At 50.5% G+C, this 11,737-nt stretch overlaps 1 protein-coding gene across 1 annotated transcript; it reads left to right on the forward strand.

Moving 5' to 3' along the window:
- Positions 1–434: 434 nt before the first annotated feature.
- On the forward strand, positions 435–9,531 carry S100a13 (S100 calcium binding protein A13). Its single transcript, XM_005331262.5, has 3 exons — positions 435–670; positions 1,962–2,155; positions 9,301–9,531. The coding sequence occupies exons 2-3, from the start codon at positions 2,003–2,005 to the stop codon at positions 9,439–9,441; spliced, it is 294 nt and encodes a 97-aa protein (XP_005331319.2). The 5' UTR covers positions 435–670; positions 1,962–2,002; the 3' UTR covers positions 9,442–9,531.
- The last annotated feature ends 2,206 nt before the right edge of the window (positions 9,532–11,737 follow it).

Consider the following 11,737-nt stretch of genomic DNA (forward strand, 5'->3'; position numbering starts at 1 on the left):
AGCGGGAGGTGGGTCCTGGGGGGAGAGTCTCACCCCCAGCTCCATGGCACAGCCCCTGGAGCTGGCTGCGACACTGACAGGGAAGGGCAGGGTTTGCAGAGGGAGTCTTAGCCTGGGGCTGGCCACGGGTCTCGCTCAGTGAGTGACTTAGTCTTGGGACTGCTGAGATCTCCCAATCTGGGATTCTGCTCTGCCCCTGTGGCCTGGGTCCCCCATCGTGGTGCCGGAGCTTGCAGTCCTTGGAAGGAGTGTGGGCCGCAGTGGCCCTTGCAGGGTCTCTGTGGGGTTTTGCAGATTGGCCTCTCAGTGCTGAGCTCCAGTTGGATTTTCAATTAGTGGTTGTCATCCCTGCCCCCCTCCGGGTTAGCTGTTGGGGGTGTGGTAGGGCAGCAGCCCCCCCCCCCCCCCGTAAAGGAAGTGATGGACTCTGGGACCCCTGCTTAATGGGATCTGTCCAGGACGCCCCCCCAAGCTGGGAAACCTGCGGGAGTGGTCGGGCGGCCAGGCTTCCCAGCCCCCAGGCCAGCGGGAGGCGTGACTGGGCGGTCCCCCCTGGAGAATCAGCTAGGAAACTGGACACCTCGGGCTGGGCGTGGCGCCCTCCTCCCGCAGGCAGGCCTTATAAACCTCGGCCTCGCGTCTCCGCCGCAGCACCCCATCTCCTACCCTGGTGAGTCGCACCCCGTCCCCACCCAGGGGCTGTCTGGGGATCCGTTCTTCCCCATTGGCTCCCGGTCCCTCCCCCAGAGCCGGCTGGGACAGGGATTCAGGAAATGGCTTGGGGAGAGCAAGCAGCCGTCCCCGCAGGAGCCTGTGTGTGTGTGTGGGGGGGGGTGGACGGAAAGGAGAGGGATGCGTGGGCTTGTCCCTTTCCTCCAGCTTTCTGTCGTGCCCCCAGGGGACGTGAGTGCCCGAACGGGTGCCCCTGTGGGCTCGCAGAATCAGAGGACCTGGCGCCAGGACCTGTCATCTGGAGACAGGGTGGGAAGGGCATGAGGGGTTCTCGTCCCAGCTCTCGGTCCAGCTGCCCCCAAGGAGGGGTAGGGGAGGGGATCTGTCCCGACTGAGCCAGCCCTGACCACCGCTGGGCTTGTGCCAACCCTAAGCTTCTCTGCTGGAAGGAGTGACCAGCGTGTGGGCGGACCGCAGGTCCCACTGTAAACAAACTGTGGAGACAAACAGCCTCCTGACCCTTTAACACTGGGAGAGACAAGATAGGGCCATCAGAGAAACCCCATCAGAGGGCCACCAGACCCCGAGGACTTTGAAGAAGGAACTGCAAACTGAAAAACCTCTCCCCGGATAGAGGGATCACCATACTTGATGGATCACCAGAGGGTCTCTCTCTCTCTTTTTTGGGATGAAACCCAGGGGGCTTCACCACTGAGCCGTACCCCCAGACCTTTTTATTTTTAATTTCGAGCCAGTGTCTGGCTAGGTTGCTGACAGCCTGCTAAATTGCTGAGGCAGGCTTTGAACTTGCCATCATCCTCCTGCCTCAGGCTCCCCAGCTGCTGGGATCACTGGCACCTGAACCCGCATAGCCGGCTTCTTAAAAAGGACCTTCAGAGACCAGGTGTGGTGGCCCGCAACTGCAAACCCAGCTTCTGGGGGCGCCTAGCAAGAAGACAAGTTAGAGGCCAGCCTGGACAATTTACTGAGACCCTGCCCTGCCTCAAAAAAAAGAAAATAAAACAAGGGCTGGGGAATGTAGCTCAGTAACAGAGCACCACTGGGTTCCCTCCCCAGTGCCCCACCCCAAAATAAAGGACCCTCAGATCGTGACCCCCAGAAGAAAGTTTTCTGGGACTAAACTTAAATTGAGATACTGTTGCCTGGTCCCCGACCCCAAGCTCAACCTCTGAACCCTCCCTCTTTCTTATAATGACACCCCGGAGAGGCACCATCCTTGGATCCCGGACTGCCTGACTCTTCCCCCTCTGCTCCCCCACGTCCTGCAGGTCAGCTGTGTGAGCACCTCAGCTCCAACCCCAGGGGCCTCATGGCGGCCGAGCCACTGACTGAGCTGGAGGCGGCCATCGAGACGGTGGTCACCACTTTCTTCACCTTTGCAGGGCGGGAAGGCCGCAAGGGCAGCCTCAGCGTCAACGAGTTTAAGGAACTAGCCACGCAGCAGTTGCCTCACCTGCTCAAGGTGGGTGGAGGTCTCTGGGCCGGGATTCTGTGAGGGAGGCAGTGTTGGTGGGACCCTGAGTGTTGGAGGGGAGACTGCCGAGTAGACAGTGAGCCACAGGAGGGGTGGGAGGCCAGGCATGGGGGCGCACACCGGGTCTCAGTGGGGGGGCGAATTCCAATTGGAGGCCAACCCACGAAACTCAGTGAGACTTTGTCTCAAAATCAAAAATAACAAAGAGTTGAGGATGTAGGTCAGTGGTCACGGGATCAATCCCCAGGACCTCAAAAACAAACAAACAAACAAACAAACTAAAATAAAAGGATGTGAGTGACTGCATGCGTACATGGTTCTGGGTTTTCTGTGTGTGTGTGTGTGTGTGTGTGTGTGTGTGTGAGTGAGAGAGAGAGAGAGACACACACACAGACTAGGTAAGCAAAGATACTGTGCTTGTGCAACTGGGTTCTGTACTCCCATTAAAAAATGCTGTTGGGTTCTTGTGTCTGTGTGTGCCTCTCTGGTCTTATTTCCCCAGTACAGGACTGGCCCCAGAGATGGCTTCCAGGTCATTCACAGACCCTCAGAGCTTGAAGGAGGCCAAGAGAAAACATAAAAACATGGTTCAGACTCCTCACTTCACATGTATGGATACTGAGGCCCAGCAGTGGGAATGGGATTATTAAAAGCGAAAACAAAATTGGGCGTGGTGGCACATGCCTGCCATCTCAGCAACGTGGGAGGCTGAATCAGGAGGATCTCAAGTTTGAGGGCAGCCTCGGCAACTTAGTGAGATCTTGTCTCAAAATTTAAAAAATGGCTGGGGGTATAGCTCCATGGTAGAGTACCCCTGGATTTAACTCCCAGTAATTAACTTTCTCTCTCTCTCTCTCTCTCTCTCTCTCTCTCTCTCTCTCTCTCTCTCTCTGTCTCACACACATGCACACAAGAAAATAAAGAAAACAGCTAAATCCATGGAGTCTAGACTCTCGGTGTAGGAGGTCCATAGGGAACACTTGTGACTATTTCCCACCGTCTCTGGGATCCCCGCAATAGAGAGCCCGACAGGGCCATCCTTCTGTCTAGTGGAAGGAATGAGTTGGGATTTAAATTTCATCCACTCTGGGTTGGCCCGTCATTCTAGGCTAGCAGTTTCTTTCTCCTCCTTTCTGAAAATTCACAGGTACTTAGCAGTGTATGAGTATGGATTTTTAAAAAACAAAGCCATCCTCTGAAACTTAAGTCTCTCATCTGCAAAATCCCCTGTACCCTCTCACTTCTCAGACTTTTGCTGTCGCCTTTTTATTGGAAATGTCAGATTCTCTGATGAAGGTGTAGCATTCCCAGAGTCTGGTTGAGCAGTAACTGATTTTCCCTCTGACGTCCTCTGGGCCTGGGAAAGCAAGAAGTGGCCTCTTTGCTTTTCATCTGTTTTTCTGGACCTTAGTTCCTTCTTCTGTAGACCCCCAGCTCCTTGGAAGCTGAGCTGCCTTCCTCTTCCTTCTTTGTTTCTTCTCATGGTACTGAGGATTGAACCCAGGGGCCCTTTCCTTTGGGAGGGGGTTCCAGGGATTGAACTCAGGGGCACTCAGTTACTGGGCCACATCCCCAGCCCTGTTCTGTGTTTTATTTAGAGACAGGGTCTCACTGAGTTGCTTAGTGCCTTGTCATTGCTGAAGATGGTTTTGAACTCACGATCCTCCTGTCTCAGCCTCCCCAGCTGCTGGGATTACAGGCGTGTGTGCCACCACACCCGGCTCCAGTGGCCCTTTTTATTTTTTACTTTGAGACAGGATGTTACTAAATTGCCCAGGCTGGCCTTGAACTTGTGATCCTCCTGCCTCAGGCTTCTGAATAGCTGGGATTACAGGTCTGCACACCGTGCCTGCCTTCTGCCCTCCTTACTGTACTTCTTATATCTTTTCAGCTTTGGCTACTGTTATTCTTCTCAGCACTGCATCTGTTGTGATGATGATGATGATGATGATGATGATGATTGGTACCTGGGACTGAACCCAGGGACACTTAACCACGGAGCCACATTCCCAGCATTTTTTTTTTTAAGAGAGAGAGAGAGAGAGAGAGAGAGAGAGAGAGAGAGAATTTTTTTAATATTTATTTTTTAGTATTTGGTGGACACAACATCTTTGTTTGTATGTGGGGCTGAGGATCGAACCCGGGCCGCATGCATGACAGGTGAGCTTGAGCCACATCTCCAGCCCCACTTTTTTAAAAATATTTTATTTAGAGACAGAGTCTCTCACTGAGTTGCTTAGGGCCTTGCTAAATGGCTGAGGCTGGCTTTGAGCCCTTGATCCTCCTGTCTCAGCCTCCTGAACTTATAGGCTTGTGCCACCATGACCGGCAGGACCTTCAGTCTCTTGACCTGCCACTTTTTCGTTTTCCATCATCATCTCTCATCTCTTCATTTCTCGTCTTCCTTAGCTCACGTTCAAGACGTTATTAGGATCATACCCTCAACGCACTTGATTATCTCTCTGTCCCAGTTGTCTGGCAGAATCCCAACCCTGGTGAAATCCAACATTTCCCCTACATTAACTCGCTGGTTAAATCCACCATCCCTGCCTACACTTGGATAGCTGAATCTGGCAGGAGGAAAATGCACGGCCTCGTTGACTTGTCTCACTTTAAATCAGCAACCACAGACTCTGAGGGACCCTTAGCAATGCCTGGCAACTCTGCTGTGTTTCCCTGAATGATTGTGTATCAGCTCTTTCAGATGATTGTTTCATAACTTTCCCTCCCTTCTCAAACTCCAGTGCCTCTTTCCACATCCTCCCTCTCACTGAGAAATTCCCTCACTAAGAAAACACGTCACCAGGAAACTTCTATGTGCTACCCTTATCCCCAAATCTACTGCTCAATCAGCACACAATCTGCTTCCTTCCTGGTGACATACATGATCAGTTTTAGCTCTTAACGGGTGCTCAGGATCCCATCCCCTCTCACCTACTTTAAAGACTTTCCTTTTGCAATTCTTGCAGTGATCCCTTCTCTTTCTTGCATCATTAAAATTTCCTTCTCTAAGGGGTTTTTTTTATCAGGGTTTTTGTTGCTTGATTATTTTTATTTATTTATTTATTTTTTAGTACTGGGAATTGCATGCTTTTTTTTTTTTTTTTGAACCAAGGATTGAACCCAGGGGCACTCAACCACTGGGCCACATCCCCAGCCCCTTTTATTTTGAGACAAAGTCTGGCTAAATTGTTAGAGCCTCAATAAATTGCTGAGGCTGACTTTGAACTTGCAGTCCTCCTGCCTCAGCCTCCTGCGTGCTGGGATTACAGGCGTGCACCACCGCGCCTGGCTTCCCAGCCCCTCTTTAAAAAAAAAAAAAAAATTTTTTTTTGGTTGTAGTTGGACATAATACCTTTATTTTATGTATTTATTTTTATGTGGTGCTGAGGATCAAACCCAGTGCCTCACATGTGCTAGGCAAGCCCTCTACCACTGAGCCTCAGCCCCAGCCCTTCCCGGCCCTTTTTATTTTTTAAATATTTATTTTTTAGTTGTAGTTGGATACCATATCTTTAATTAATTAATTTATTTCTATGTGGTGCTGAGGATCGAACACAGGGCCTTGCCCACGGTCGGCAAGTGCTCCACCGCTGAGCCACAACCCCAGCCCCATCATCCCTTTTTAACATTTATTTTGCAGTAGGGTCTCACTTAAGTTGCCCAGGCTGGCCTCCAACTTGTGATGCCCTGTGTTAGCCTCCCGAGTACCTGGGATTACAGATGTGCGCCACCACAGTCTCTTTACAGATATGCTATAATGTCTCCCATCTTGGGAAAAGAAAGAAAATTATAATAATAAAGACCTTGTAGCTGCTTTCAGTTATACCATATATTTCTTCTGTACTCCTCAAAAGCAATGAGAGTGACTGAAACTTACCGTCTCCACTTTTCCCCTCCTGTTCACAGTGCTCGTCTCCCAGGTACTTGCTAGGCTTATTCCTCATTTAATTCAGATTTCTGCTTAGCTGGCAAATCCTCAGCACAGTCTCCCTTCACCACTGAACACAAAGGTCACCTCCTTTACCCTGCAGAACACAACCAAACTGACCTCCACTATACACTTACATGTTTTTAAGTGTGAAAGGCTCAAGAAGGAAAGGCATTTGCTTACCATTGAATCTCAGCAGTTAAATAGTATCTGACTTCTCTGTTGGGTGCTCAATAAAATATTAAGTGACGGGGCTGGGGCTGTAGCTCAGTGGTAGAGCAGTTGCCTGGCACATGTGAGGCACTGGGTTTGATCCTCAGCACCACATAAGAATAAGTAAATAAAATAAAGGTATAAAAATATTAACTGACAGTCTTAGTGAGTTTTGGCTACTGTAACAGAGTACTATAATCTGAGTGGTTGACAAACAACAAAATTCATTTCTCCTAGTTGTGGAGGCTGGAAGCCCAAATCAGGGCGCCAGAGTCGTTGGGTTCAGGCGAGGGCCTCTTCCGGGTTGACCTCTTCCAGTTTTGTCCTTACCTGGGCAAAAGGCTCAAGAGCTCTCTGGGGTCTTGTTTTTGTTTTTATTTTTATTGGTACTGGGGATTTAACACAGGGGCACGTAACCACTGAGCTACATCCCCAGTCCTTTTCATTTTTGAGACAGGGTCTTGCTAAATTGCTGAGGCCGACCTGTAACTAGCGATCCTCCTGCCTCAGGTTCTGGAGTCACTGGGATTAGGGGCCTGTACCACCGTGCCCACTCTGGGGTCTCTTTAAGCAAAGGCACTAATCTAATTCATGAGGGATCCACCTTCACGCCCCAAGGCTACACCTAATACCGTCACACTGGGGTTTGGGATTTTGTTGTGGATTGGATCGGAAATGCCCCCCAAAGTCTCATGTGTTCACGGTGGGGGCTTTTGGGAAGTGACTGGATCATGAAGGCTCTGACCCGCCATTCAGTTCACCTGTTGGAGACAGGATGGACTACTGGGAGGTGGGACCTGGTTGGAGGAAGTAGGTCCCTGGGGCGGCCCGGGAGGGTGCATCTCTCTCTTGCCTCCCACCCCACTTTCTGGCAGCCGTGAGCCGACAGCTTTAATACCTCTGGGCCTGGCGCCACGGTGTTGCACTTGACCTGTGGCCTGAAGCAGTGGCACCAGATGACTATGGACTGAAAGCTCTGAAACCACGAGCCCAAATAACTGGTCCCCACTCCAAGTCGTTTGTGTCAGGAAAACACACAAGGAAAAGCCGGCTGACAGAGAGGTCTCAACATGGGTTTTGCAAGGACACAAAATGCAGTCCATGAGGGACTGGGATGAGCTCAGTGGCAAAGTACTTCTCTCGAACGTGCAAAGGCCTGGGTTTGATCTCCAGTTCTAAAAAAAAAGAGAAACAAACAAACAAAAGCCCAACCAAGAAAGGACTGAGGGGGCTGCGGGTATAGCTCAGCAGTAGAGTGCTTGCCTAGTATGCATGAGGTCCTGGGTTCAATCCCCAGCACCCTCCTCAAAAGCAGGGGCTGGGGATGCTCACTGATAAAGAACTACTGGGCTCACTTCCCAGTACAAAAAAACCCCTAAAATTCAGTCCATGAGAATGGGTGAATATAATTGTAAAAGAATTTAAAAATGAAAAAAATTTCCAGTGAGTGAATGAACACTTTTTTTTTTTGGTACTAGGGGTTGGACTCAGAGCCACTCAGCCACTGAGCCCTGTCCCTGGCCCTACTTTGTATTTTATTTAGAGACAGGGTCTCACTGAGTCGCTTAGCGCCTCACTGTTGCTGAGGCTGGCTTTGAACTTGGGATCCTCCTATCTCAGCCTCCTGAGCTGCTGGGATTACAGATGTGCGCCACTGTACCCTACTTGAAAGAATACATCTTTTATATATTGTTCTACAAATAGCTTTTAAAAAAATGTAACAGTACATATAGGATATTTTCCCATTAAAGAAATGATAGACTGGGTGTGATGGCACACACCTGTAATCCCAGTGGCTCAGGACGCGGAGACAGGAGGATGGTGAGTTCACAGCCAGCCTCAGCAAGGCAACTCAGTGAGACCCTGTCTCTAAACAAAATACAAAATTGGGCTGGGGATGTGGCTCAGTGGTTGAGTTCAATCCCTTGTACCAAAAACAGTTAAAAAAAGTGTTGTGGATCAGTCGTTAAATGCCCCTGGTACCAAAAATAAAATAAAATAAAAATAAAGATTAAAAACATAAAAAGGGCTGAGACACAGCTCAGTGGTAGAGCACCCGTGGCTTCAATTCCCAGTACCACAAAGCTGGGGAGAGCGAGAGGACTTGAGCTCTCCCATAAATTAGCTTTAGAGATTTGGCAGATCTTCTCTGCCTTCGTTCACGTGTTGATTTAAATGTTGAGCATCAAGCTCAACAGAGGTACCTTTTTTGCTTTAATATTGACCCTTTACTCAACAATCAAGTTTTCTTTCTTTCTTTCTTTTTTTTTTTTTTTGTGGTGCTGAGATTGATCCCAGGGCCTTGTGCATTTGAGGCAGGCCCTCTACCACTGAGCTATGTCCCCAGCCCTACGATCAAGTTTTCCACTGTGATGGTCTGGTAACAAATCCTTTTATCATGAAAGTCTGGCTTCCAGTATCCCTGGGTTTCACAGGCCCGTCCTGAGAGACTTTATCAAGGGCCCCTGGAAAACAAGATACCCTGTGTCTTTGCCATTCCCTGATCTACCGGGTACTGGCCCAGCTGGATACAGGAGAACACAGAAGGGTGATGCAAATGAGCAGCTACTACTGTGAGGGAGGAGGGAGCCAGGTTGGATCTGTCCCCACAAAGGCTCCCTGAGTATTATTGGGTCAACCCGGACTGGTGCAGTGGTGTGCTAGCGCCAGCTCTGCCTGCCGGTGAGAGCAGGTTGTGTGTGTCTCTCTCCAGCTCTGTGTCCAGTGACATCCTATTTGTAGTGTATGCTAGGCCGCGGTGGGAGTATGTATGTCAGAGCAAACCGTCAGAGCAGGCCCCTCCACCTCTCTGCTGGTGTCCTGGAAGTTGGGACCCCGGGGCAGCCCAGCCCAGGCCTGCAGCCTTTTCCTTGAGGTAAGGGGCGGGGCTGGTGCTCTCTGAGGGGCGGGCTGTCGGAGGACGGTAAGCTAGCAAATCTCCCCTCTTCTGTCCCAAGATCCCTCCTTCTAACCTGCCCTTCCCTTTCAGGATGTGGGCTCCTTAGATGAGAAGATGAAGAGCTTGGATGTGAATCAGGACTCGGAGCTCAAGTTCAATGAGTACTGGAGACTGATTGGGGAGTTGGCCAAGGAAATGAGGAAGGAGAAGGCGCAGGAGAAGGCGCAGTAGAGCTGCTGGCCGGGATGGCGGTGGGGAGAGTAGGCCTGGCAGGGCCAGGAGAACCCATCACTCCCCAAATAAACCTTCTCCCTCGAAGCACACAGGCTTCTTTCTTTTTTCAAAATATTTTTTAGTTGTTGATGGACCTTGACTTTTTATTTATTTCTATGGGGTGCTGAGGTTCGAAGCCAGGGCCTCACCCATGCTAGGCGAGCGCTCTACCTCTGAGCCCCAGCCCCAGCCCCTGGCACACGTTTCTTATTCACATCCCCTACTGATATCTTCTCTTGAGATGGGGAGGGGGCGGGAAACTGCCCTGACCTGAGGGTGAGTCTGAAAATTATGAGGTCCTTGAATACAGGGACCGTGAATTCATCTTCAGATATCCCACAGCGTCTGACATGAGGTCTAGCACCGAATAGGTGCTCAGTGAATAAATGGCTGGATTGGGCATTGTGGTGCACTTGGATTTGGGAGGCTAAGGCAGGAGGATTGCAGGTTTGAGGGCAGCCTGGTGAGGCCCTGTCTCAAAAGAAAAAATAAGAGGGACTGGGGATGTAGCTCAGGGGTACAGCATATCTGAATTCAATCCCCAGTCCAAAATAAAAATAAAAACCTAAGAAGTAAAAAAATAGGTAAGTAGATAAGTGGTCGATGAATAAATGTGTGAAAGACGCAGAGATCTGGGTTCTATCCTACCAGGTGTCTCCTGGGGCTCAGTTGCATAGTTATAACCCCAGTTTTCCCTATCCTATCCCTCGAGTTTGTCCCAGGATGACAATGACAGCAGCGAGCAGGTGTCACTGGCTGACGATATGTCAGGCATAGGCTGAACATGTCACCTGTATTATTTTAGTTAATTTTCACAACTTTTTTTTTTTTTTGGTACTGAGGAGTGAACCCAGGGGCACTCAACCACTGAGCCACATCCCAGCCCTTTTTTGTATTTTTATTTAGAGACAGGGTCTCACTGAGTTGCTTAGGGCATCACTAAGGTGCTGAGGCTGGCTTTGAACTCACCATCCTCCTGCCCCAGCCTCCCGGGCTGCTGGGATCACAGGAGGGAGTCACCATGTTCAGCCAATTTTCACAACTTCCTTCCTTCCTTCCTTCCTTCCTTCCTTCCTTCCTTCCTTCCTTCCTTCCTTCCTTCCTTCCTCCCTCCCTCCCTCCCTTCCTTTTGCAGTACTAGGGATTGAGAGAGACATGGTCTCACTAAGTTGCCTAGGCTGGCTTCAAACCTGTGATCTTTCTACTTCAGCCTTCTGAATAGCTGGGGCTTTAAGTGTGTACTACCACACCCCACGAGGTAGGTAGTATTTTTAAGTCCAGAGACTCGAGAGACTTGAGGCAGGAGGATCCCAAGTTGGAGGCCAGCCTCAGCAACTTAGTGAGATCCTGTCTCCAAAAAAACCCACAAAAAACCAAAAAGAAAAAAAGGAGGCTGGGGATGTGGCTCAAGCGGTAGCATGCTCGCCTGGCATGCGCGGGGTGCTGGGTTCGATCCTTAGCACCACATAAAAATAAAATAAATATGTTGTGTCCACTGAAAACTAACTAAATAAATATTAAAAATTCTCTCTCTCAAAAAAAGGAAAGGACTGGGACTGTACCTCAGTAGTAAAGGGTCCCAGAACCCCCCAAAAAAGGTGATGGATTTTTGGAGAGGTTAAATCACAAAGACAAGGACAAGCAGAACTGGGTTGAAATTCCAGAGCCTCTAGCTCACCAGAGTCCTCCGTGGGTCGCCCCGGGAACACTAGACCTCAGATCCCAGCCTCCCTCCACCGCAGCAGACACGCAGAGCGGGGACTGGTGAGGTAGGTTGTGGGGGGCCATGGCACTGAGGGAAGCAGAACCTCCGACAGTGCGCATTGGCTTGAGGGGCATGCGGTGTGCTGTACCGGCCACCAGAGAGAGCAGAGGCGGGCCAGTCAGCAGGACGGCCTCCTAGGGCTGCCTCTGCTGTGCCTGCGGGTGCCCATGTGGGGCAGCTCGTAGCCCAGAAAAACACAGAGGCTGAGGCAAGCTCCCATACACCCCAAAAAGAGGCTCCCGATGAAGACGTCACGCCGGAGGAGCACCAGACGGAGACCTCAGAGACTTCCTGGCTGGAGGGGCCACGGGCAAAGACCTTCTAGGAGGGACCTCAGATGGACTCCTCAGGGAAGCTCTCAGATGGAGAGACCCTGGAAGGGGGTCCCTGAATCCAAGTCCTTGGGACTCCCTTGTGGAAGGGCCTCGAGTTACAGAGGGCCCTAATCAAGGCTGAGAGTTCAGGAGAAGGTGACCCAGGGAGGTGGGG

Source organism: Ictidomys tridecemlineatus, chromosome 11 (genome assembly GCF_052094955.1).
Source record: "Ictidomys tridecemlineatus isolate mIctTri1 chromosome 11, mIctTri1.hap1, whole genome shotgun sequence".
In the NCBI taxonomy this organism is placed as follows: domain Eukaryota; kingdom Metazoa; phylum Chordata; class Mammalia; order Rodentia; family Sciuridae; genus Ictidomys; species Ictidomys tridecemlineatus.

Excerpts from the sequence above, each read along its gene's own strand:
- S100a13 (XM_005331262.5), top strand. The coding sequence starts at position 2,003 with ATGGCGGCCGAGCCACTGACTGAGCTGGAGGCGGCCATCGAGACGGTG. Across the intron at positions 2,156-9,300 it reads AGTTGCCTCACCTGCTCAAG|GATGTGGGCTCCTTAGATGA; the intron begins GTGGGTGGAGGT and ends CTTCCCTTTCAG.